The following is a 24,909-nucleotide window of genomic DNA, read 5'->3' as shown; positions in this document are numbered from 1 at the left end:
TAAGTTTCTTCACGCATATTTGTGTCATACTTTATTCCAACTTTACGTCGAGCAGCATGCTACAGGATAGCAAGTACCAATTTTAAGTCTTGGTATAACCCAGCCTGGAGGCGAACCCCAGACCTACCGATAATGAGGTGGGGCTCTAACTACAAGACCATTTCATCAGTCAAACTGAAAATGGAAAGTTGTTCTACTGAGTAGGGGAAATTACCATAGCATCGTTCAGCAATCTCTACTTTCAAATAAAAAACTCAATTTTAAGGTCAGAATTGCAATTGTTAATTAATAAAGGTTGTGATGTTTTCACACTTGGGTTGAAGGGGGTCAAAAGTTTTTAAAAGCTCGGTCCGAAATTTCCGTGTTTGACCACTCCGCCCTACGTTTCCCCTGAATTCTAATATTTTTCTTCCCAAAAACTTGATAACTCTGTATACCAGTGTGTGGCTTAGTCAAAGTTCCAAAAAGTGCAAGATTCTTCTCTAGGCATTGCACTCACTACAAGCACCACAAATGATGGTGCCTATGTCAAGAAAGTATTTCTTTCACTTTTTTCATGTAATGGGCTAAAAGGCGGTGATAGAAGCAGCTGAATGGGACACCTGAACTTCCAAACTTTCATCATGCCAAACCATGATACATAAAAAGGCAAATTTGATAGTCAAAGCACCAACTTTAACAAAGAAGTAAGGTTTTAGTACATGATAAATATTGGTTAGTCTCCATGCATAACTATATTTCCAGTCTATTCATAAAGCATATTTTTGAAATCATCCAACACTACCGAAGAACAACTACTGGTGCACTAAGTCATTTCACCCGCTGACTATACCTTGAATGCAAGATATCTTGATATTACGGACCGGTCAAGAAGGCATATGGAACAAAATAATCAAATAAAGAACATTCAAATACAAAGGTCTGGCAACCCTAAAATAAGCACACAAAAATGTACAAAAGTCTCTAATAGTAATACCATTATAGTTTTGCTGATGCTTCTTTAACTTGAATTGCTTCATATCATAAAAAATTCAGTTTTTGAATAATTCTGATAAAGAAAGTTATTCACAGACTCTAGTAAACTAAAAAATAAAACTTGGCAGTCATTATCAGCACATAAGAAATCGACATAATTTATATAATCGGCAGTATAAGAAAAAATAACAGAAGGAAAAATATTAGATGAACAAATTAACCCAGCGGTTCCTAAACTAGGCGCCGTGAGACTTTGCCATTGAAAGCAATACAAAATTTAAAGTTTTGCACGACGCATAGTACGATGCACTTAAGGCAATATAACTATGCGACTGGTGATTGTTTAATCAGCAAGTTATATATTGATGAATAAGATAGGAAATTTGGCTTTTATTAATCTTAACCACATTCGACAACCCCTGACCAAATTGTCTTGTTTACTCACTAACTAGGGGATTTTGTCGTGTAAAACTTTGCAAGCACCATTTGCTGTTTGTATCAAAATTTTTATTATTACTTTCTCTTTTCCATCATATGCCAATCTACACCTATTTTTAGTTTTAGCAGAACACAATCAGAAGGACCTGAGATTGGGGAAAGTATCTCATTCAAATACTGGCAAAGAAAAGCCAACATTCAAAAATCGAATTTCAAGATCTATTGTATTTCATTTTAGTGTTGTTTTTCTTCATCCTTCCAGACACACAAGTCGGTTCCATCTTGATGGTGACATAACGTTTATGTCCTACCGAACTATCAGCTTAACTATGGTTTCACTTTAATTAATGTGTTTAAATTTTTTGTTTTGTAGTTTGGGTTTGGTAGCCGTGCTGACGCTAAAAATTTTATTGTTTCGCTTTATATTATCGTTATACATAATTTTGCCTTCGAGGCCTTGCCACATTTGCCAGACATATTTGTGGTAATTATCATCGTTATTGCTATTATGTTTGTGACCACCAGTGTCAGTGCAATTTTTTGCTCCCCACATTTAAGGCGAAAAATAAACTGAAGGAATGAATGAAACCTGACCGCCTATCTTTAGCTATAGGCTGCGTGACCTAATTTTGGTGAAATAATCTCTCTCATTCTCCTAACATAACCACCTATCCACAAGCTGTGTGACCTTGACCTAGGGTCCTAGGCCAACATACTGTGAAATAGTCACTTCGTAAATAAATAATTGTTATTAGATTTTTATGACTAAAAACCACTAAATTTTGGTTTTTAATCTGGGGAATTCCCAGGTATATTAAATACTGTATTGTATTGTTTATTTTTTCTATTAACTGTTCGTAGCGCAAGTTAGGATGTTAACAGTTGTGGTTGTAGCACAATAAAACACATGCTTACAAACAATTAACGAACAGAAAAATGTTGCAAAACAGCAATCATGAATTATGCTATTATAACCTCCCACGGTTACAGTAGCTATTACATCATTGGCGATTACGTATTTACCACTAGGTCACACGCTGTGCCCTGATATATGTAATTATTACCAATTAATGTTTCCTTGATAGGCTATTTTTGGAATTCGCATTAGTGCAATATGCTCGCAGTCTGATCATCAGCCATGCTACTGTTCGATATTATATCGAAAGTTAGCTCTTGCAGTGTAGTTATGTGCGATGAATTATTTCCAGAATCCCTTTCTACTGCATTTTTACGTCATATTTAAAGATTACATTTTGCATTGTTGATGTCATGCATTGTCAGCTGATGCATTTTTGCACATATTATTTGCAGATTGCGTTTTTTATATGTACAAAAAAGTTAGACTAACTTCAGTTAAGGCATCCATCAGTGTTGTGTGGTTACTGGTCATTGCCTTCAGTTTTGCTGATATATATATAGTATATACAGTACATAATGATACGCCTCCTCTACTGCGTAGCTACAGTATTTACAAAACGGTAAGCTAACACAAACTGCTCAGGTTCAAGTGAACTTAACGGGATCTTACTGTATTTATCTATATATTGTTTAACTATGGCTTAAACTGAGCTGCTGCTAAGTTACAACTGTTTTTGTCAGATAAACATGAAGATAAAGACTTTTTCAATCGTCTGACATATTTTGAAGGTGAATTCAAAGGAACTGCTGTACTTTTGCATAAGCAGGGAATACTCCCAAATTCATTTCAAAATTTGTGGGCTGATGAAAAGATGTTAAATGTTGTAGAGCAAATAATTGGTCCAGAGATTGCAGGTCACCCTGTTTGGAATCTTAGAACAAAGGTGAAGTTGTTAGCACGGTGGAATATCTTCTCATTTTACAATAATATCATTATTTGCAGTGTTGTTCCGAGTTAATTTACTACAGTTGGCGTCTCCAAACCTTTTTATGACCGAAAACTTCTTTGCGATGTTGTTTAAATTGTTAAATGTTGCGAATCATTGTTTTTTGTTTTTGCATATTTTTAAAACTCATTCTTGCTGGGTTTATATTGATAAAATGTATAATAATTTTACCTCTAACACTTAATCAATAACTAATTTAAAGACACCACATAATGAACAAACTACTGTGCCATGGCACCAAGGTGAGTATAAAGTCAACAGTATCAGCTAGGGGTTTTACAGGATTTTTAAAAAAATTACAAATATTGTGGCTTATTTATTTGGTCACTTGCCTAATTAGCTTATTGTAATCTCTGCATGGGTTTTGTTTACAGTAACCTAATATTTCCAGGTCAAAAATGGAATTCTTTTTCGTTATTTGCTTACATAAATACAGTCAGACCTCATTAATCCGGACCATTTTGTTTCGTCATAAAATGTCGATTTAGCAGGGTATCCGGATTATCGGAAAGCAAAAAAATCAATCAATCTTGTAAATGTAGCACCATGTTCAAAAAGCTGTATGCACCTTACTCCAATTCAAAGTATGCGTATGAGTTTAAAGAGTGAAACCGCAACATTATTATGCGTATATAATCGGCTATTGTGTTTGTCAACAAACTACTGTATCTCGGAAAATCGTGAATCAATTTCTCTTCACTCTTAATAATCCGGTTTATTGGATTTTATTGCTATTGATTTAGCACATTTGTTCCAAAACTTTTATGTCGCAGTCAACCAGTGGGTTTCCGGATTAAAGAAGAAAAATGCACAGGAAGAAATCCGTTCCCGGCAGTTTTGTGTCAGATAACGGGGATTCTTGTTGTTCGGGGTCCGGATTAACGAGGTCTCACTGTAATAGCTTTCAAAATTTATTTCAAAACGTCCGGTTTTTGTTGAGCAGACAATGCATACCTTGCACCGTGCAGTTTGGAAACATTGCAGCTCACAGCCTGGATACCACTGGTGGATGCTAATATGGTTAATGGTTGCATGCAGGTATGGTAAGCTCATTATATTGTGAGGAATAATCATTTGATGATAAATCTATGCTTTGTTTTAAAGGTTGCGTCTGGTGGCCACAGGAAAGGAATAACTGCAAAACACACTTGTTGTGCTGGAGGAACATGGTATGTTCAGTTGGAGGAGCAGGACATGGTAAAAGAACTTGGAGTGGATTTGTTGAAAGATGTTACCACCTGTGAAGTGCCATATGGAGGTGTTCTATTGATGAACAATGCTATACCACATCAAAGGTTATTCCTGCAACTAAATTGTGTTTTGGCTTATCTTTTGTGCAAAAGCAAAAGTTTTCATTATCCTAATGAAGCTAACCTGCTTGGGTTTATGAATGCTGTTTAAAAAACAAGTTGCACTATATCACCAAAGGGGTGTTTTTCAACACTTGTATTTTGCCTTGTGCCAAACATAGTTTTTTCCAGAACAAGCCTTAGGTTTATAGATAAGCATGCATTCAAGAAAGGAAGACTATTTTATTACTGTTACTGATTTAGTTAATGTTTAGCTTGGAAAACCGTTCAGAAATTATTCGATGGAGCTTGGATTTGCGATGGCAACGTCCTGATAAAGACGATGGTTTTTATGGCCTAAAAAAGTCTGTTTTAATGAAAACAAGTAAAAATCCAAACTATAAGATTGATTGGTCAGAAATGGCTGGAATCAACAGAACCAAAAAACAAATGGATGCTACAGTAAGAGAATCTTTGAACATTAGTCTTCAACAAAAATATGTTTCAAAGCATGACAAAAACCAGTTAGATATATCTTAACTGACATTCTACAATCATAGGGTGAAGACAATGATGAATTTTCGACAGAAATATCTGGACCATGGATGCAACGATGGGAAATAGTGCATCACAACCGTCACACTGAAACTGTGAAACCTGACAAAAGCACTTGGCATAAAGCATAAATAGTTTTAAATACTTTTCCAGTATTGTGTAAATTATCGCAGCAGTCACTAATCTGTTTAATTTTCTGTAATGTTACATGTGGGGAGTATTGTCTGTACGCAGGGTAAACTACTGTAGTTCTGTAAAAGTATAGCTGTTGGCAAATAAGAAAGTTATTACCTGTTTTCTGAAAAAAATACGTTTGCGGTGACTAAATATGGAAAGAAGAATTCTTAATCCATGATCACAAAGAAATTTGTTGCTCTGACTATCATGTTGAGGCTTGAACAAGTTATTTATATGGTAAATTTTGTAATTAATCATGACATACTTCGCCGATACAACAAATTTCACCCCAATTCCTGAGAATAAACACATAGTACTTTTACCTACTATTCCCGGCTAAAAAACATTAAACTAACTTTCTAGCTTGAGTCACACCACAAGTGTGGCCGTTTAAATATTTTTAAGTTCACTTTTAAACAATAGACATGAATGATTCTTTCTTGTTACGTTACTTGGTGTAGATGCTACTTTGTGGTTGGCTTGCTTGATAATTTAGGTCTTATCTGTGCCCTTTTTTCACCAATTGCATAATGCCTTATTGTCACAACCAAGTTGTGTTTTCATATAACCCCAGTTTTTTTTCTATTGAGGTATTGTGTAATGTAATGTTGCAGTTTCGTAGAATTTGCCAGTAAAACGGGTGAGAAACTTGGTTGAATCTTTTGTAATGATATACATTGATGTAAAAATGTTATTGTTGAAAATTGTTATTTCGATTTCAAATTCCATCATGTATATATGGAGCTTAGGTTCCTATGTTGGTTCTAAAGTTCATTTGTAGGAATGAGTGATAAAGTTCATTGCTTAATTACTATAGTACCACTGAAATTGATGTAAGTCAAAATATTGTATGTTTGTCAGTTGCGGATTTGTTTTAGTACAAGTTGTCACCTTTTTTAGAAACTTCATTGAATTCTATGAGATTGTAGTGTTTTGGTATTATCAGTGCAATAATGATATTATAACTGTAGCAAGATATATCCTAAATGGTGATGAGTGTCGCTTTTCTACTTAACTGAACTAGGGCTGAACGGGAACATTATCATATTACTTCAATGGGAAAAAATCGAAAAAGCTATGAGAGTGACAAAAACTGTAATTCAGTTACATCAACCATCAAAACCAGAATAACACAAACAACGAAACGATTACACTATGAGAAGATGTAGAGGACAGGTTCCCTAATACAGTACTTCCTCGATTATCCGTACCTCGTTTAACCGGCATTCAATTATCCGGCCGAGACATTCGATTATGACGTAACAAACTAACCGACTAATTCTAGAATGGAGAATGCATTAATTGTTGCATTTGTACTGGTTACAATTGTTGAATATGTCTCTATGGGTCCAGCAGCATATCCTTCGTAAGTAGTATCGATGTATGTATGTATGTATCGACACCAGAAAAATGCTTGGGTTAATACAGTTATATTCAACGATTGGTTTCAAAACTGCTTCGTGCCTGATGTAAAGAAAAATCTAATTGAATTAGGACAGGAACCAAAAGCATTATTGATATTGGACAACTGTTCAGCTCACCCAAGCGAGGATGAACTAGTGTCCAATGATGGTAAGATTGTTGCTAAGTTTTTACCGCCCAATGTCACTTCTCTCATACAACCCATGGATCAAGGTGTTTTGGAGTGCCTGAAGAGAATTTATCGGCGGTCTGTTTTAAAAAGGCTGGTTTCTCAGACAGAGGATGATATGTTAACTTTTCTGAAGAAAATTGATATGCTGAGAGTTGTAGAAAAGATAGCAAATGCTTGGGAACAGATAAGTCCAGAGACATTAAGGAAATCTTGGCAAAAACTTATTCCACTCGACGAATCTTCTCTGGACGAAATCGCCGTTTGTTCCGAAAGCATACTAAATGCTGATTTCGTGGAACAATTTGCCGCACTAAACATTGAATTAGAACCCTCTGACGTTGACAGATGGTTTCAAGCTGACGGTCCAGGTTACGAACATATGGATGAGCAGGGAATAGTTGATCTTGTTTCAGCAGAAGAAGAAGAGGATATATGTGATGAAGAAGATGCAGATGAAACTACAGAAGATGCAACAAAAAGAGCACAATGCCCTGTTTCTCATGCAGAAGCAATGCGAATGTTTGATCAGTGTCTGACGTGGCTACGTTTTCAGCCAGAAGCAACGGTTTCAAACACTTCCACGTTAGTAGAACTTCGTGAGTTAGCTGCCGAAAAACGTCAATCTTCCCGCAAACAATCCAAGATTGATTCATTTTTTAGTAGATTTTAAGCGTAATTTTTTTGTAAACTGCTACATTTCGATCAGTTTTTTACCATAAAAGTGCTGAGTTATGACATTTTTCTGTACATTACTGCATTAGTTCTCTCTGTTTCTATTTCTATGATGTAAAAATACAAATTCAATTATCCGTTTTTTTTGCTTATCCGGTCAGATTTTTGAAAACATTGACCCAACTTGACCGGATAATCGAGGAAGTACTGTATTGCTGTATGCACATGTATAGTAAGGTTTCAAACACCAAAAAATGCCATAAAATCTTTCTTTGTTTGATTATACAGTAAATTTACTAAAAGACTGATAGGCTAACCCCAAAATTCCTGCAAGGGGCTCTCTGAAATTTTGCATGTCAATTTAGTATGCTTTGGACTACCATTCCATAAGATGGCATCAAATAACCATGATTCAAACTTTTACAACAGAGGCGTAAAATAAACACTAGAATTTTTGGCAAAAAAAATTAATTTTAGCCAGTTTCATGCTAATTTTTAGCATAATTCTGCACGCGACCTGGGACATTGAAGCCCGCCAACTGCTAGGGTAATTCCCAGGCTAGAAAACAACACCAACTATGCTGCCTTCTGAATGGTCTAAACATGTTTTCAAAGCCCTACGTAAGATGTCCAACGAAATCATAGAGATATTAGTTTTAAGTGTATGACGCCCCCTTAACAGCCGAAAAAATACACGAAGTGACCTGTTTGATGGATTGATATTTTAAGCGCACAACTTCATTTTCGGCTTTAGTTGTTTTCTTTCATAACTTTACCTTCTTTTTTTAAAAAACTACAAGAAAAAGTTTCCTTTGAAACATGTGTTTTCCACAAAAAAAACCCTAAATTGAACTCAGGCATTACTTGAATAAATTATAATTGATAAATCAATGTAATTATTATAATCGATTTCTAAAGTTTGGCCAAGATGTGACATTCAGTGTAGTTTTTTAGCGGCCTGGGTGGTATTTTTTAATACTATTACATCATTTCTTGGAAAAGTGTTTTCAAGTTATTGATTGAAGTTTATGAACTTCTTTTTTGATAAACACTTCGACTGTTGTTTGATATTTGGAAACTTGCTCTGAACAAAGAGATTTAAACACATGAGTAGAAACTTCTCTTTTGCGCATGACGTCATGTTTGTTTCTTTTATTCTCTTGGAGCATATTCTACTTTCTCCACGGTCACGGTTCACTACATAACAATAAACATGCAGACGACGAACTGATAATGCTGCTGTTTTGTATCAAGGCATGGCTTAGCCTACTTGAGTTGCGCGGGAAGATTTTTTCGTTCACCACATTTATCTTCGACCAGGCAATTAGCAACTAAACTCATTACTCATTAGCATAGGCCTTATGTTGCAGGTGTTGTGTCATTAAAATAGGCTACTGAAAGTCTGATTTCAGATCTTGTTATTGTGGTGCAGTTGTTGGGATCTAATGGATGTCAACTTGAAGTTAATTATTGAAATAGATTGTGACCCAGAAGACGATGCAGCAAACTTCATGTAAGATACGATATGCCTATTAATCAATTAGCCAACTGCTGTTGAGCTTGTCCTGTATGGCGGTCACCCAGAGTGTACGTTCTCGCCAATTTATAATAAACAGCCAATCAAAACAACAAATTAATGTAAGTCGTAACGAGTATTTGAAGTAATACTGTACTGATATATTGATGTCATTTAATCTGATAATGAAAATATTTATTTGCAGATGTGGACAATGTTTGCATAACTGCACAAGTAATGAAACTTTGCTGGCTCATCAAAAAAGTGCTCACGGTATATTTGTTTGAAACTTATTTCATTTTGAGCTCTATCATTGGCAGATTCCGATTAAAAAAATCAAACAAACTTAATTTTACACTTGTCTTGCAGAATCTTCTTGCAATAATGTTACAAGAGAAAAGCTGATGGAATGGTGGGAAACAGTGGGTGGCGTTAAAACAGATCTAACTGCAGATGCGGTTAACTATTTTATGAAGCTATTTTCTTCGTACAGTTCACCGGATGAACTGTTTCATAAATTCTCCTGTGATGGAATTACGTGCATCCCATCACTATTTTTCTTGCCAAGAAAATTGTCACTATGTTTAACACGAAAATTGTTTGATGTATTTTTATCACACGTTACCACTGTTGCACACAACAAAAAGGGGAAACACTTGACATTACACAAGTTAACCCGAGACGAAGAATTCATCAAATTCATCTTATTCATCAAACCAGCAAACCACGCACTCATCTTCATTTCTTCTCCACCACGACTCTTCATTAAACTGGAGACAGTTCCAGAGAGCAATTGTGCGGCATAGCAAACCCGCATTTTTGCGTAACTCTTATGGGAAAAATGGCCATCAGTCAACTTGCAACTTCTCAACTCTGAACTTTCAAATAGGTAGGGAACATGGCAAAAATGCTTCCACAAAATGAAATGTTGATTGTACTTCATCATTCTAGCTCCACCTGGACGGCTGGATCTCACACAGTTACAGGCTGTCTTCAGCAAGTGTGGAGGGTCACTAATCAAATAAATAGGCATTTCTGGCTGATAAATATTAATGCACTTGTAGGGGACGGTCAAATTGGAATTATTGAGCAATTGGAACAATTTTCGATTGCAGGATGCACCATCAGCAACAAGTGCTAAGACTGTAAAACCACATCCGGCCAAGGATTCAACCACTTCCCAGAACATGCTAACCAAGTGAAATGCCTTTGTATTCTTGGTGGCATAAAAAACAATAGGCCGGGAAAAATTGCTGAGGATACTCCTACCATAAAATTGTAGGGCATGTGTGGCAGGAGCTTCATTATTGTATTGTCTGTCGACACCCAGATCAACAAATCCTATTATTCGGTCTGTTGCTGCATTATACACAATATTTTCTTTCACTGTAAACAAAATAAGCAACAGGTTATATCTTGTGCATATACAGTTAATAACTTGTGTCATTGTTTTGTCATAAAGCATGAATAAGAATCTTACACAGTGTGATTAATAGTGTTAAAAATTCCAAGAAAAGTTTCACCTTTCATTTCATCGATTGATATAACGAGAAATCGTTCATGTGATGCTAGACTGAGACTTTTGGATTTCAGTTCTTCTAAAACATTATCTTGAATGCCAGGTGCAGTGCAGTAAACGTTTCTGAAAACAGTACAAAAGTGAGCAAGTGAAACAATTGAGGTCAACTAAACTTAGTTACTCAGTAGTAGTTCAGTTCTGAACTTAGTAGTTATTCAGTAGTTTATTACTCAAGGAGACCTAAACCTACTTTATTAACTCAGGGTGATATCTTTCCCCATTTCTTTTCATACTATTTAGCTTTTGCTGCTCTTTCCAAAAGATTGAGTAGAAGTTATCAATTTTATCCTCATCTTGAGCTAAAAAAAATGTATGATATTAACGTAAACTTCACAAAAACACACGACACAAAAAGACTGAGTTATATGCATTGTGTAGGTGCATCACATTACATTTGTAGCTTCATTAGAATAGTTGTAAGTAACATATTCTGGATTACCAGCTTTGTAATCGGTATGATACCTGCTTTAACAATGGCTGTCATGTCATCTGACATAATTTTATCTACCTCCACTTGCACCGTATCATCAGCTAACAGAGTCGAAACCTTAGCTTCTAATTCTCTAATGCTAATAAAGAATTACTTCATAACAACAAGACTATCTTAAATAATACTGTTTTATTTCTATCTTCTGGCATTGCTCAATCTACATATAGTTAAGTGTAAAAAGCACAGCTACTGACACTGACAATCTTGCGAATGAGACTATTACTAATAGGATTACGAAGTGCAATATCACCAAATTTCATTAGCAGTAAAGGTGGAGGTAATTCGAGATGGTAGGTTAAATGTTGGCTGCGCTGATCGTTTTAAAGGTTGATCTTTAACCATATGGTAATAATTTAGCCTTTTCTGGTTGAGCCGTCCCTCCTTTTCATCTACACTACAACAACTCCTGCACTGACCACTTTCCTTGAGAAAAAGTTCACAACTTGCATTTCTAACAACAAGAAATTTGGTTCATTTAACAAGAAAAGTCACAAAATATGCCTAAGATACTGTGTACACTTTAAGTGCAATGCATTATCAGTGTTACCAAAAATAAGTAAGTATATGGTCACTAGCAGCATGCCATATTGACCCGTTACCGACATACACATAGGCTTATACATATGCTTGTTAACAACCAGTTCGCAGATGTCATTAAAATTCCAAGAACCGGTTCGCACGAACCGGCTGAATCCCACCACTCTATATGATTCATTCAATGTTAAATAATGATAAATTTCATTTATGTAACAAATGCAATAGGCACAATTGAAAAACTAGTTTCACCTGTATGCAAGTTTCCTAACCGTTGGTGCATTTTCAGAACTGAATGGTGTCATAGATTTGGTGGTCATGTGTGGCAGGCCACTTCCAGAACTATACAATCCAGAACATATTGAAAACGATTCAATATCTTTTATGGTGCCGTGTAGTGTTTGAGTAGTTATATCCAGGGAGTAAATACAACTTGAGCGAGGTGCTTTCCAGCCATAATAGCATATCCTTCATGACATGTCATATAATACTGCAATCGAGTATTTAGGTTGATCACAGCCATCATAAAAAGAAAATACATTAAATAATTACATTAAATATCTTTCCTCAATACACTAGTTACACTGCATGTAAGTCTATGTAGAACAAATTTTACTTAAAACAATGTCAGATCTTTCAAAATGCACTTCACACATTTTCACAGCATCTCGAGCAAATAGATTTTTTATGTGCTCGTCGCTTCTGCAAGCCAGCACGATACACTTCAACCTTTCTGCCCAGCTTTCCTTCTCCTTTTTTACAAATTTTCCCGAAGGTATCTTAAACAGAGTCACGGCAGGTGACCTGTTGTTGCACATTGGTAAACAGCACAAATTTGCCATTATTTCAGACTATTTAGCTTATTTCAATAACTTAAAGCCTGCAACATAAGACCTGTACTATTGAGTCTTAATCTGTAAAGTTTTTATTCTGCGCGTGGAGCGAAATTTTATGCGCAGATGAAACAATACAATATGACTCGGTCTATCTAAATTTTTCATCCATTCATTTTATTTTTCACCTTAAATGTGGTGAACGAAAAAATCTTCCCGCGCAACTCAAGTAGGCTAAGCCATGCCTTGATACAAAACAGCAGCATTATCAGTTCAAGGAACTGAAAATAAGTTAATTGCTGAACCTAAAACTCTCACCTGATTTCATTAATTAATTTCAATTAAAGTTAACACCTATTGGATCCCAACAACTGCACCCTAATAATAAGACTAATATGTTCCAGCAGCAAACAGATCTGAAAATCATTGTCGTCGTCTGCATGTTTATTGTTATGTAGTGAACCGTGACCGTGGAGAAAGTAGAATATGCTCCAAGAGAATAAAAGAAACAAACATGACGTCATGCGCAAAAGAGAAGTTTCTACTCATGTGTTTAAATCTCTTTGCTCTGAATAACTTCGTGCGAACAATCCATTTGGAACGTTCCCAGTTTGTTTTCCAGCATCTATGCTGATAAGAAGTCTTTATTGGAAATGCCTGGTTCTTAATTTTAACACTAATTATTATTTATCTATGTGTCAGCAACGATATAAAGAACTTCTTTATATCGTTGGTGTCAGCTTTAACTACATGTATCTCTCATTGTCAAAATATTGTTTTTCCCGGTACAGCTGCAACGACTCGCTGCGCCTTTCTTGTCGAACATTTTTAACTCCCATCGCTTTCACGTTTTACTTCTACCAGCGAGCAGATTTAGTCGAGTGAATCATCGAGATAGAAAGTGTTAACTGCGTGAATCAGCAAAATCAACAGACTAGCTGTTTGAGCTAGCCATGGTGATTGCAACTTATGTATTAGACACACTATAAGCTGTAGTATTACTTATGTTCTTGGTTATTTGTAATACGTGTACAGCACCTATAACAAAAACCTTTTCTTGTGAGGTATTTCTGTTGTAATATTGAAACCTTTCGGCTGACAAAAGGCTTTAACCGCACGCAACAATAGAGTCACATATAATTCAACAGGTAAATTAAGTTAAGATACCCATGCTTAAGTGAAAGAGCTCTTCAGTTTAAACTTGCAATGTTTAGAAAGGTACGTAAACGATATGCTTAAATTTTCTGTTACGTGCTGCAGCTACAACAATCTTGTCTGCTGTTGTTAAGGTTTTTCGTGCAATGAAAGAATTTTCAAACAAGTTTTTGAATGTATTTTAAAGATTAAGCATTTTAACTCGATTTGGCTTAATTACATTCAACTTGTTCCAAATTTCGGTGCACCTCCAATTATCAGCTAAATCCAGCAGCGTGTTAATTAACTAAAATATTTATGCCTAAAGCAGTGTTTCTCAACCGGGGTGTCATTTGCGTTTCACTAGGGTGCTATGACGTTTTGTATTTGTTTGCCTAGTCGTATTTGACGTAATTATGACGTCACTGTGACTCGTTACGACTAAGCAAAGTCCATTAAACGTCACAATAGATAGCTGTCGTGGATTTAGCTATCCTTTTTGTCGACTGATGAGTCTCTTTCTCTTCTAACCGTGAAGTTTGGTGGTTCCGCTTACATCAATAAATAAATGCAATTTAGCGCACACTTACTCATTGATTTAATCGCCTGCAAGGAAATATATACAACAGCAGCAAACAGAATACACTTTTTATTTATAACTTCCAGTCGCCCGATCGTAGTAATGACGTTTGCTTTGAATACATTTGTTTTACGGTATAAAATTAACTTTTCATTTCTCCTCTATCTGTCTGTCTTGAGAATGGAATGCCTCGTTTATATGGTGACGTAACTTCTTTGTGATGCATAAATCCTTCTTCTGTTCATCGTGTTGTTGACTTCAAACGTATGTGTTTACCAATCATTGCACCAGTTCAATCGAGGTAAGATCTTTTCTCTCTGTTTCTGATCACGCGGTCTTCACATGATCATTTCCGATGCATATGTGTTCCACACGTAGGCTTCTGTCGTAACATAAAATCACGTGGTTGCGGTTCGGTTGTCACAGTGCCACGAGCTATTGCACATTATTCACTAGTTCAGGGAATACGGTAGCGTGCTGTGATGTTATTTTGAAGTCATAAACTTTTATTATGCCATAATACCGGTACTATGTTTGAGGTCGCAAATGTTACGCACCAGTACTGTAGTTTATTTTGTATTTTTCAAAAACTGTTTTCAATGTAGCATTTTTGATTTCAAACTTTACACCTGAATTTGATTTCATTCAATACGGAAGCTCTTAATTTCGACTATGGGTGCCGCAAACTCTTTTTGTTGTTTGCAGAATGCTGAAACCAAAAAGAGGTTGAGAACCACTGGCCTAAATGTTAACATGAAATTTTACTGCTGTAATTACCATAAATTACGATGTAAAATATGATTTCTATAAGTTCCAAACGTTGGTTGTTATAACAACAAAACCTAGCCAAACAAGTTGAAGGTATCATCCAAAATCCAGCAATGGACAAAATGAACGTTTCGTCCGGCCCGGCCGTGGAGGCTTGTTTTTATAAAAAATTTACTGGGCAGTGCTAACGTTCGTCGAGTTTTAAGTGATTCACAATAACTTGGTGTCTTCTATACTTTTGGTCTCATGTATCACTGTTAAGATCGAGTATCGTATTGAAGAAATATTAGGCTACTTTATAGATCTGTGGTTAGGCTATTATCTCATTACTCCCCCCAGGTTATATGGAAATGTAAGAGACCCGAAATTTACTTATCTTAGCGTATCTTTAAAAAAACTTTGTCCCTTCATGTATACGAATCTAGCGATGAGAGCAGCCTAGACAATTAATCTTGCAGTGGTGCTTTATTACAGATAAATACAGTAGTTATTTATCCAGCCAGTGTACACTTCGACAGTTACGAGGCATCATCAGATCCCTGTGATCAAGACAATGTTAAATGAATTGCAGGATAATGTGCATTCTTTAGAAGAAGCAAAAAGTAAAGGTCAGAACAGCATAAGCTAGTCTGGTCAAGTTTATGTCTTTAAGTTATGGCTAGTCAATTAGTTTATGGCTAGTCAATTAGTTTAAGTTAGTCAATTAGTTTATGGTTAGTCAAAGTTAGTTTATGGCTAGTCAATTTTATCTGGGAATAATTACAGACCTATAAACCGATTGCGGAATATATGGTATGCTTTTCCCAAATGAAAATTTCAACGTCTGTATTCCAGTTTTAAAAAATCACAATATGATAAACATCAGATTTACGTTGATAGGTTTATGACTTTCATTTTTGCGTGAGAGAAGAAGGTGCTCATGTGGTGTAGTGCTTATATGTCCCTACTGGAAAGTTTGTATCATGCGTCAATTTCATCTGGTGCAGAAGATAGCTTTATGCACTGATTTTTGGAGCAGAAGGGCTGTTTTGAATTAGAATCCATATTACAAATATTAGATGGCACAAATTTTGGCTTTACATTCATTAGTGTGTTGATCCAGTGCACCGAAAGCAAACTTTTAAGCCATAGTTGAAAATGTGGCAACAGCACAAAACAAAGAAACAAAAGAGACAAAAAAAGGAAAGCTAGTTGTTTGAACGCCAACTTATAATAAATAAATTTTGACAAAAATTGTGTCTTTGCACACACGATTTCTTGTTTAAAACTACTGTACTTTCCTGTAGAGTGTATGCTAAAGGTTTGGGTTCCGTTTTTCTGTCAATGCTTGAGGGTGAGCTTAGTTTCAGATTAATTTAGAGTTTGAAGAGTATAAGAGTCAAATTGCAATGGCTAGACAATTAATTAATACTAGGTTATATTTAAACAATGTACAAACTCTCAAAACCTTATAGTAGCAAAAAGTTAATGTGATGTTTATCACTTTTTTTACTTTATCTTGTAGCATATATTAATACAGTAGAACTTGCCTGAGTCACCACCTCAAGGGGAAAAGAAAAAAGGGGCGACCTACACAAACAACACATTAATTCGCTCAGGCCTATACAAACTTGAGAACTTTATATTTCTGAGAAAACTGAAGATTTGAGAAATCAAAAACGTGAAAAAGATGCAGTTTTTGGATTGCTGTACAGTAATGTCTCAGTGTTTATTTAAACTCTCCAAATTATGCAATATTGTTCAGATCTAAAGCAATTTTTCTGTTACTCTTTCTCATCCTACTGATTAAAGCAGTTTAAAATGACAAAATAATGTGTCCATAAACGCACATTTTGATGTGCAATGGAGTTATGTTACGTCACCAATGATCGAAGAGAGCTTAGCAAAACAACATTGGTGTAGTCGTAGCAGATTAAAAGCGTTTGCAATGTATCACACTGGAGAAATTGTTTGATGTCTGACTACTTTAGGCGAATTATTCCACTCATTAGGAAAAATGGTGGGGAGATTGTGGTGAGAAAAATTAGGTGAATATACGAGTCAGATGACAGTTTACCTCTGGCCCCACAAAATATTTTTCAATTGGTAGTACATTAAGCTATAATAATTATACTTGACCCCTCTAACCCTTCTTGTCCTTTTTATTGCTGCTAGCTAGTGTGAACAGCTAGTTTTTTGCGTATCTCAAAGTTTAATTATGGAATTTAAAAACCACGAGGCCTTAAGTAATTACATAATTTACGGTTTTATGGAAACACGTCGATCGGTGTCATTGTTTTGTTTCTCTGCAAAAACAGATTCATATCATTTGAATTTAGTAGAAAAAATCTTGTATTCCTGTGTAGCAATTTTCCATTTAAATTGTTTTTCTTGTTTCATGCTATAAAGGAAAGGTCAAAAGTAAATACAGGCGATTTACTATAACTATGTTTAATCAGATTTAATTTCACACAAATCTTTTCTCAAACTTACCGGTATCTTCGATGATGTAATATATGACACAACTTTGCATGAAGCAAATGCTTTTTCAAATGTTTCGAGCAGTATGATATCATTTTAACAGTGTCATCGATATACTTTCTATACTCGATTTAGGCAAATTTCACTAGATGAAGTTAACAAATTTACCTATGCGACTGTTGATAACCCTTATCTATTGTCTATTTATGCAATAGTTTTTATCAAAGATCAGTAATTACAAGAAACTGCAAACATTGTTTACCCAATTTCAGAAAACAACAATGTGGGCTAAATGTGAATATTGCATGAATTTTAAGTGTGTTTACATTTTGAGTGCAGATCAGTGGAAAAGTTAGTTGGCAATGTTTTGTTACAACACAATATACCCAAGAAGTAGGTTACATAACAATATAATGTACGGCAAACATTCGAAACAGTAGCTGTGTTAGGTAGGTTTCATAATTTTTGTCAGTTAAGTGCAACACTAGTTACAGCGTAACAAGAATTGGTTTATTTTTCAAATATGAAATATGTGGCCAAATTAAGGAACATAAGTGTAATTAGGACTTGAAACGCCATAAATTGCTATGGAAACATGACATGTTGCTATAACTAGTTCATAATATATCACGGTTGATATTGTTCCTGTTGTTCATGTAGCTAAACAATTGATAGACTTCGTAAATTGTGAAAAATGCCATTTGTGAAATAAACACAGGATTTACAATGTATATGGACAGTAAGTTGTACAAGATATTTGGATTAATCCCATGCATGTTAAATCATACCAAAATGTTAACGAAACTTATCTACATTCAACAGTTGATGAATCTAAGAAGAAAACCATTTCCTTTGGAACTACTTTAGATCGAGGCTTGTTTCCTCATATATGTGCACCTGATAGGACAGGAAATGAATTGTATCCCTTACGTGGTGCTCCTCATAGAGGCCCTGGATGTTACAACAATGCAGAGGTAAACTTCATTCAGTTTTTTATCTTAAAGTTTTTAGGCAAAGAATACAAAGAAGTTTGTTGTGGAAAACCCTCTATTTTCTAACATTAACTCTGGGAAATGTTGTTTAAAAATAATATTGTGTAAAACAAAAACATTTTTTCTAAAAATATTCTTTGTTTTGTTATTGTACATTGAAAGCATTGAACCTTCGCATAGAACACATACTGGCTTGATTTCACAGCAAATTCTGATCTATGAAATAAAAGAAACGTGAAACCTTAGCCTGATTATAGACCTACCTTCTTCAAAAAAAGCTGAAGCTCATTAACTTACAAAAAACTCAAAGCTACCTTACTCGTTCAAATAAAACGAATGTAAACTGCTAACATTATCTAAAAATTTTGGCTTTACAGGGTCTAAGTGATTTTTCAAGCTCAAGGACAAAATCAGTTGAAAAAATAATTTATTGTAACATCATTAACATGGCAATTTGCTTTGTTATTGAGTTGTAACTTAGTAGACGTGCCAACTATGAATTTTGCATGAGTCTAATTTACTACTTATTGTCTTAAAAAGTGCAGAGTAGTAATGACTCACGTCATTGACTGTAAGATGCAATCAAATGGAACAAAATTTTTAATAAACTTAAACGTTTTTGGTTGAAAGAAATGATATTTTTGCTTTCTGTATGGTTTGGTTTCGAATATCAGTTCACTCGAGCTTTATTTGACAAATGACTTAACTTCACTCAAGTCACCTATACTGAAAGACTCAACTTGAGTCTTAAAAGGTAAATGAACTGACTTGCAACTCGAGTTTAATGAGCTGGTTATGACTCTGCTTAAAAGCCCTTACATGGATTCCAGTGTATGCAATTTTAGAACAACAGTTGCATTATCACGGTAATAGTTTAGATGTTTTATTCTACCTGCAGCATAGAAATAAATATGTAACGGTAGCTTGAACAATTAAAGCAAAGTTACATAAAAACAATTAGACCGGTAAGGTAACATTACTTAATTGCATTTGTTATTAACACAATAGCTTTGTTTTTATATCAAACAAGTTGATATCTTTTTAAAACAAGTTAATAGATGTCTAGTATCTTCCACCCAGTCACATATTTATGGATTTATTTCCTTCCGATTTTATCAATATCGGATTCTTCTAAGGAGTTCTATGTGTCTCTTCGAGTAGCAAAGCTTCCTCTGTTTCATTTAACATATCATGTGGTTGCGATTAGTGCAACAAAAGCAGGTCTAAATATTTTATTAAATAAACGCTCACATGTTTCGAACAACATTGGTTCTTTCTCAAAGCTAGAATGAATTAAAACAGGTGAAGATGTTTAAGTATACACAATATTATGTAATATAATTATGGTTCCGTTTAAATTTGGAAATACCGTATTATAATCAGTGAAAGAACTTAGCAATTGATATTAAAATCTTTTAAGCATTAAATGTTAAATGTCTGTATAGTATCGGAACAAAAGTGTTTGGACTCTTTCCACAAATTCAACCAAGATATGATTTCTCGTTCTTTAAAGCCTGATAATTACTGAGCTTGTCGTTGTGCGTATTCTAATAGATGCGTTTTTAATGTTTTTTGTAATATTGCCAAAGTTTAGAACAGTTCACCAATGTAGTAGTAGCAATGGTGTAATAGGATGGTCTTACCATCAATGAAATGTTGGGGTCATGCAGTAAAGATCTTAATTACAATTTTTAGGTAAGCAGCTTCACATACAATCTCAGCAAATGGGTGTCCAGTAAAAGAGGATATACCTATGGATCACGAACGGACCCAAGATTTCGCAAGGTAGAATTAAAAAAAAATTTTACTGTCTTTACATATAGAGCAACTTTATAAATCAACTTTAACTACACAGATTCACGAAATGATTACACCCAGCCCAACTGCCTATCAAACCAAATGGATTGACCCAACTAAACCAAAAACAGCTTACAAGCCTTTTGAAACATCAGCTCTTAGATTTAAGCAACTCACTCAAGACCCTATGATTACACCAGGGTAAGAATAGTATACTTGTATTTAACTTCTATGGTTTAATGTAAATCACAAATGGCGCAAACAAATTTTAGTGCACTGATTTAATCATTTTTTTTCAGACCAGGTATATATGAACATGATGTGCCACAAAATCGCAAAATACAATGGCCACAACAATTTGGGGCTCCAGTTAAACCGATACAACCAGATACATTGAAAAGAACGTTAAAAACGGAGGTATATCAGTATAAGCATAAATTTATCATCAGGATGGTTCTTTATTGTTCAAAAAACACTTTAAAAATTGACTTCATTCAATGAAATGTAAAAAACGAAACTCAGAAAAATACACTGCGACTTTAATTCCTCTACATAAAATATGATGTCATACAATATGATAAAATATAAATATGAAATTTTATATTGACTGAGCATAAAATTTTTGCGAAATTGCTTTTTCAGTCTTGCAATTGATGAATTGTGCATATTCACTAATACATTAATGTGTCATAAATACGTTATACGAGAGCAGCTTCCGTTTAAAAACTCATCTAAGTTTAAAGTATAACAAATAATTATTATTTATCGATATCAACAGTTTATTTTTACAAAGAGCATCGAGATTTCAGCAGAATTTCAGTGCATGTACAACGTTGCTCATTATAAATCCTAAAATGACCTATTTTTACAAACCGGAAAGAAAAGAAAAGAAAATACTACCAAAACAATTTTTTGCTTGCTTATGTAATTGTTAGGAAATACTTTGATATGAAATATGAAACCACAATGGCTATTTTTCTTTGGCATTTCACAACGCAAACTGCATAATAGGAAAGCAAACCCCACTTAGTTGTGTCTATCCTGGCTGTTCTTTTCCATTTTTTACTTTCGAAAACCCACGGTTTAAAACCTAGAAACCTTATTTTTGCAATACATACGGCCCAGGAAACAAAGAATCTTTCAAAACTTGATTTCACTTCAGAGGTTATACTTAACACAAACTTTCGCAAGCTTAAGCTTGCATTATCAGGTGTATATCATTAGGTGTACTAGAGGTTGTAAGATGGCAAAATTCTCGAAGTTCTTACACAACAACGCTCGAGTCTAAGTAGTGTTCACTAACACTCAAAGCAATTGGTTGAAGCAGCTAAACTTTAATAAGCTACTTGAAGTTCAAGCACAGAATTCATGTCAAAAGATGTTATGAAGTAACTGCTTGCCATCAACCAAAACTGAAAGCTCCACGTACTGATGCCTATTTAAAAAATAAAAAGGAATCCATTGGCGAGGTCATAACCCACTAGTGTCTGTTAATGGTTTGACTTTCAACCAAACAGCTAACAGTTATTCAAATCTGTAGAGCTTTTAAAGCAGATGGTTATTGTATCCCCAAATGTCCTCAACCAACAATGATCACTTTATCAACAAGAATGGAGGCCGTTTTTCAACTTTGATGAGTCAACCTTAGTCAGAAATCGTCAATACATGAATCTGAATTCGCAATATGGCCAAAGATTTAACTTTATTGGCATGATTCGTGTTAGAGATTTTCAAGGAAAACTTTCCAAGTTCAATCTTTACATGGACGTTGTGGGCACAGTCACAGATGGAGCAAGTATTATGATGAAATTTGGTCAAGATGCAAGTCCTCTGCACATAAGTTGCTTAGCGCATGCAATTCATTTGTGCATTTGTGATGATACAAGGGGAGTGAAACAGTAAACAATTTATAACAAAAACAACACTACCACAGATATTGAGGGAGAAGAGAGTGATGAAGATAAAACTACTGAAGACAACTTAGATGAACTTCCAGGCATAGTTCTGTTTCCTGAGTTTCTTCCAATCGTTGCAAAGGTCCGCAAGACAGTGAAACTGTACAGAACATCCCCTGTGCGCAATGAAGATGATCTACAGCTTCTAAACATTGCCTCGTATGGAAAAAAACTTGGTGGAATAGTTTGCTGAAAATGCTTTGGTGCTTTTAGAAGTTGCGCAAAGAAATAAAGTTGGCAAGGGTTCAGCTTGGGGGAGAATTTGACAAGATATAAGAACTCTGTGAAGCTCCAACTTCAATTGAAATGACAGTGCTGACTGACTTATGGCTGAAAAAGTAATCATGTTCACCCTGAAGAAGGTAAGAGTCCACTCTAAGATCCTACTGGAGAAGTTAGAGGCAAGAAAGGCGAAACGTGGAACTGATCACTTGCTTGAGTATTTCAAGTCTTCATATTACCTAAATAAATATCAAGATCAGTTTGGAAAAAAAATTAGGAAGCACAGAATTGCAGCTTGGTAGAGGATCAAGAAGACTTTGAATTCCAACTCGTTCAAATTGCTGCTGAAGATTGTCATATTGATAAAACGCCAGATATCATGACTCTTGCCGAGGAGTTCGACTCATTTCTGGTGAATGAAAAATACGAAGGTATTGGATCAGAGACTGTGAAAAAGGAAATAAGTCTCTTTCAAGTTATCAAAAAATGACCAGAAAATTTTGAAAAACTGTACAATGCATTGCTAACAATCATGCCCACATCAGTGGAGCCAGAGAGGGGCTTTTTCGGTCATGAGGCTATTTTTGACAAAATTCAGAAATAGATTGAATGACGAGAGTTTCAACACTTAATTTTCATGCGTCAGTATTATAAGCAGTAAATATTAATGAACATGCTTCAGAAATAAATGCTTCACAAATAGTATTTACAGTAATTAACAAGAACACTAAAATATGGCTAATTGGACCCCTCTATGGATTACAAAAAGTGCCGAATTAAGTGAACTGCAAGAAATTCAAACAGATAATAAGATATGGACACACACACAATTTAAATGAATTCTCTATAGCGCCTACACATCATAAAAACACCCTCAATTAAACATCTAAAACGCTTTCACTATGCAAACTCACACATTCTTTGAGTAAAAACGTGTTGACTGCTGAAGTTTTCTTATACGACAAGTTATTTTGGTCAAGTTTTGTAAACCAATTCTATTGATTACAGCAAGTTTTGTAAAATTTAAATAAATTAACTGTGTTTTTTAGTTTATATCTAGCTATTAGATCAAGGATCTCACAGTACAGCTCACACTCCTCTCTACTGTAGCTGTCTTCTGCTTTTAAAAAAGATCCCAATAAATCAATACTGTAATGATTCTCAAACTTTTTTTGAGTATTTAACATATTCATTCGTTAAATCGAAATAAAATTTTGTAACATCCTGATAATAGGGACAGTGAATAAAATATGGCATGTTTTTTTTTACTGGAATGACTGTTAATTAACTCAGGAGTGAGAGAAACAATACACAGGGGCCTAGGGTTAATTGCATACATAATGGACGACAAACACAGGTCTACTGTATACGTGTTAATACCAACACCAGGAGCTTCTATTTTTGATTACGATTTACCTTGAACTAAACGTGTGTTACTTTGAACTTTTGTCAAAATCAAGACTGCTATATTTGATTGGCCTAATGTCTTATACTCTTTAAAGTTTAAACTGTTTTCATTTGTATTTGATTACCACAAGCCTGCTCACAGACAAGCCAGTTTAAGTGTGTGCTTTTACTTACAATAATGTGCGACATTGCACTTTTTTACTTCTTCCTTCCTTCTATCTCAGCTACTTAAAAATTTTGTCCTAAACTGAAAACACCACCACTGTATGTGGTATGGTTATAATAAATCATTATATTAAAAAGTTTACATTAAAATACAGTGATGTTTTTAAACAAACATATTTTTTACTTAAAATATGTTAACGCTTTCACATAGTGTTCCGTCTTAGGACCCGCCACAATTCTACTTGATAACTCTACTGAAACTTTTTTATTAAATACCTTGAATTCCTCATTGATACTATTAATGTTATTTTGCTTTGCAGCTTTTAAGTGATATGGAAGCCCGCAAGTTTCGCAACAAAGTGGCCTACTTTCAGCTGTACTTCACTTAAATTATTATAATAAAATGAATCTAATGTAAAATATTAGCTGTTGAAATAAGCCGAAATCATAATGCAAATGAAGCAACAGTTTTCTGATCAATGATTGTTTTTATTTATCTATGCACAATGAATATTAATGTAATATACAGTACACCATCATTGCATTAATACCACAATGTGTATTGTCTAAGTTAGGTACCATTACATTACAATAAAAATGGTATTTTGTTATGTCTGATTACTTTTGTGGCAGTTTAGAACGAGTAAAAAAGGAGATGTTTTAAATTGCACCTATCGATCAGCAAAAAATTTTCAGTTAAATTCAGAAATAAAATATGGTGCAACTTCTAAAGAATGCCTATGCGTGGTTGTACTGAAAGGCGCACAGTGGTGTCATACTTATGTTTTGTAATTGCAGTATTTGTTTCTATCGCCAAATTTGCAGGTAATAGTGATCAAAATGAGTATGGTACTGATGGTGTAGGAGCTATGGAAATTTCTTAAGAAAACAAAGTGTATTCTTGCTGCACAG

At 34.7% G+C, this 24,909-nt stretch overlaps 4 protein-coding genes across 9 annotated transcripts in view; 2 read left to right on the top strand and 2 right to left on the bottom strand.

The window, feature by feature from the left end:
- LOC143445376 (GATOR1 complex protein DEPDC5-like) overlaps positions 1-1,093 on the bottom strand; it is a 39,107-nt gene extending 38,014 nt beyond the window's left edge. For all 3 annotated transcript variants that reach the window (XM_076944435.1, XM_076944436.1, XM_076944437.1), the window contains exon 1: positions 977-1,093. In XM_076944435.1, the coding sequence (XP_076800550.1) occupies positions 977-1,019 (43 nt within the window). In that variant the 5' untranslated portion in view covers positions 1,020-1,093. The remainder of the gene's footprint in view (positions 1-976) is intronic.
- A 1,619-nt stretch (positions 1,094-2,712) lies between these two features.
- Positions 2,713-6,277, top strand: LOC143447176 (uncharacterized). The gene is made up of 7 exons (XM_076947136.1): positions 2,713-2,891; positions 3,013-3,215; positions 3,481-3,520; positions 4,222-4,316; positions 4,383-4,573; positions 4,843-5,029; positions 5,128-6,277. The coding sequence occupies exons 2-7, from the start codon at positions 3,144-3,146 to the stop codon at positions 5,251-5,253; spliced, it is 711 nt and encodes a 236-aa protein (XP_076803251.1). The 5' UTR covers positions 2,713-2,891; positions 3,013-3,143; the 3' UTR covers positions 5,254-6,277.
- Positions 6,278-9,388: 3,111 nt separating this feature from the next.
- On the bottom strand, positions 9,389-13,084 carry LOC143447005 (uncharacterized). Of its 2 annotated transcripts, none has more exons than XM_076946897.1 (6): positions 11,937-13,084; positions 11,401-11,601; positions 11,123-11,229; positions 10,851-10,959; positions 10,605-10,723; positions 9,389-10,467 (listed from the first exon to the last, which is right to left on the bottom strand). In XM_076946897.1, exons 1-6 carry the CDS (start codon positions 12,002-12,004, stop codon positions 9,593-9,595), a joined length of 1,479 nt encoding a protein of 492 aa, XP_076803012.1. In that variant the 5' UTR covers positions 12,005-13,084; the 3' UTR covers positions 9,389-9,592. The 2 variants fall into 2 exon arrangements, with proteins under 2 accessions (XP_076803012.1, XP_076803013.1); XM_076946898.1 differs by having other exon boundaries at positions 9,391-10,467; positions 11,401-11,852; positions 12,237-12,908.
- Positions 13,085-15,104: 2,020 nt separating this feature from the next.
- LOC143447007 (ciliary microtubule-associated protein 3-like) lies at positions 15,105-24,608 on the top strand. Of its 3 annotated transcripts, XM_076946902.1 has the most exons (7): positions 15,105-15,351; positions 15,484-15,607; positions 18,282-18,433; positions 20,147-20,236; positions 20,307-20,449; positions 20,548-20,665; positions 24,318-24,608. In XM_076946902.1, the coding sequence occupies exons 2-7, from the start codon at positions 15,553-15,555 to the stop codon at positions 24,384-24,386; spliced, it is 627 nt and encodes a 208-aa protein (XP_076803017.1). In that variant the 5' UTR covers positions 15,105-15,351; positions 15,484-15,552; the 3' UTR covers positions 24,387-24,608. The 3 variants fall into 3 exon arrangements, with proteins under 3 accessions (XP_076803017.1, XP_076803018.1, XP_076803019.1); XM_076946903.1 differs by lacking the exons at positions 15,105-15,351; positions 15,484-15,607 and adding an exon at positions 15,852-17,852; XM_076946904.1 differs by lacking the exons at positions 15,105-15,351; positions 15,484-15,607 and adding an exon at positions 17,896-18,198.
- The last annotated feature ends 301 nt before the right edge of the window (positions 24,609-24,909 follow it).

This window comes from Clavelina lepadiformis, chromosome 2 (assembly GCF_947623445.1).
Source record: "Clavelina lepadiformis chromosome 2, kaClaLepa1.1, whole genome shotgun sequence".
In the NCBI taxonomy this organism is placed as follows: Eukaryota; Metazoa; Chordata; class Ascidiacea; order Aplousobranchia; family Clavelinidae; genus Clavelina; species Clavelina lepadiformis.
Note: the sequence above shows the minus strand (reverse complement) of the source record. Positions and strands in the feature narration are given on the sequence as shown.

What these genes read in the sequence shown, in the direction of transcription:
- LOC143447007 (XM_076946902.1), top strand. Translation starts at nt 15,553, where the DNA reads ATGTTAAATGAATTGCAGGATAATGTGCATTCTTTAGAAGAAGCAAAA. An exon ending in CGGACCCAAGATTTCGCAAG is followed by an intron (nt 20,237 to 20,306) that starts GTAGAATTAAAA and finishes TTAACTACACAG; the next exon opens with ATTCACGAAATGATTACACC. An exon ending in GACCCTATGATTACACCAGG is followed by an intron (nt 20,450 to 20,547) that starts GTAAGAATAGTA and finishes ATTTTTTTTCAG; the next exon opens with ACCAGGTATATATGAACATG.
- LOC143447005 (XM_076946897.1), bottom strand. Translation starts at nt 12,004, where the DNA reads ATGACCACCAAATCTATGACACCATTCAGTTCTGAAAATGCACCAACG. An exon ending in TTTACTGCTAATGAAATTTG is followed by an intron (nt 11,230 to 11,400) that starts GTGATATTGCAC and finishes ATTCTTTATTAG; the next exon opens with CATTAGAGAATTAGAAGCTA. An exon ending in TATCACCCTGAGTTAATAAA is followed by an intron (nt 10,724 to 10,850) that starts GTAGGTTTAGGT and finishes TACTGTTTTCAG; the next exon opens with AAACGTTTACTGCACTGCAC.
- LOC143447176 (XM_076947136.1), top strand. Translation starts at nt 3,144, where the DNA reads ATGTTAAATGTTGTAGAGCAAATAATTGGTCCAGAGATTGCAGGTCAC. An exon ending in TTTGGAATCTTAGAACAAAG is followed by an intron (nt 3,216 to 3,480) that starts GTGAAGTTGTTA and finishes ACTAATTTAAAG; the next exon opens with ACACCACATAATGAACAAAC. An exon ending in TGGTTAATGGTTGCATGCAG is followed by an intron (nt 4,317 to 4,382) that starts GTATGGTAAGCT and finishes TTTGTTTTAAAG; the next exon opens with GTTGCGTCTGGTGGCCACAG.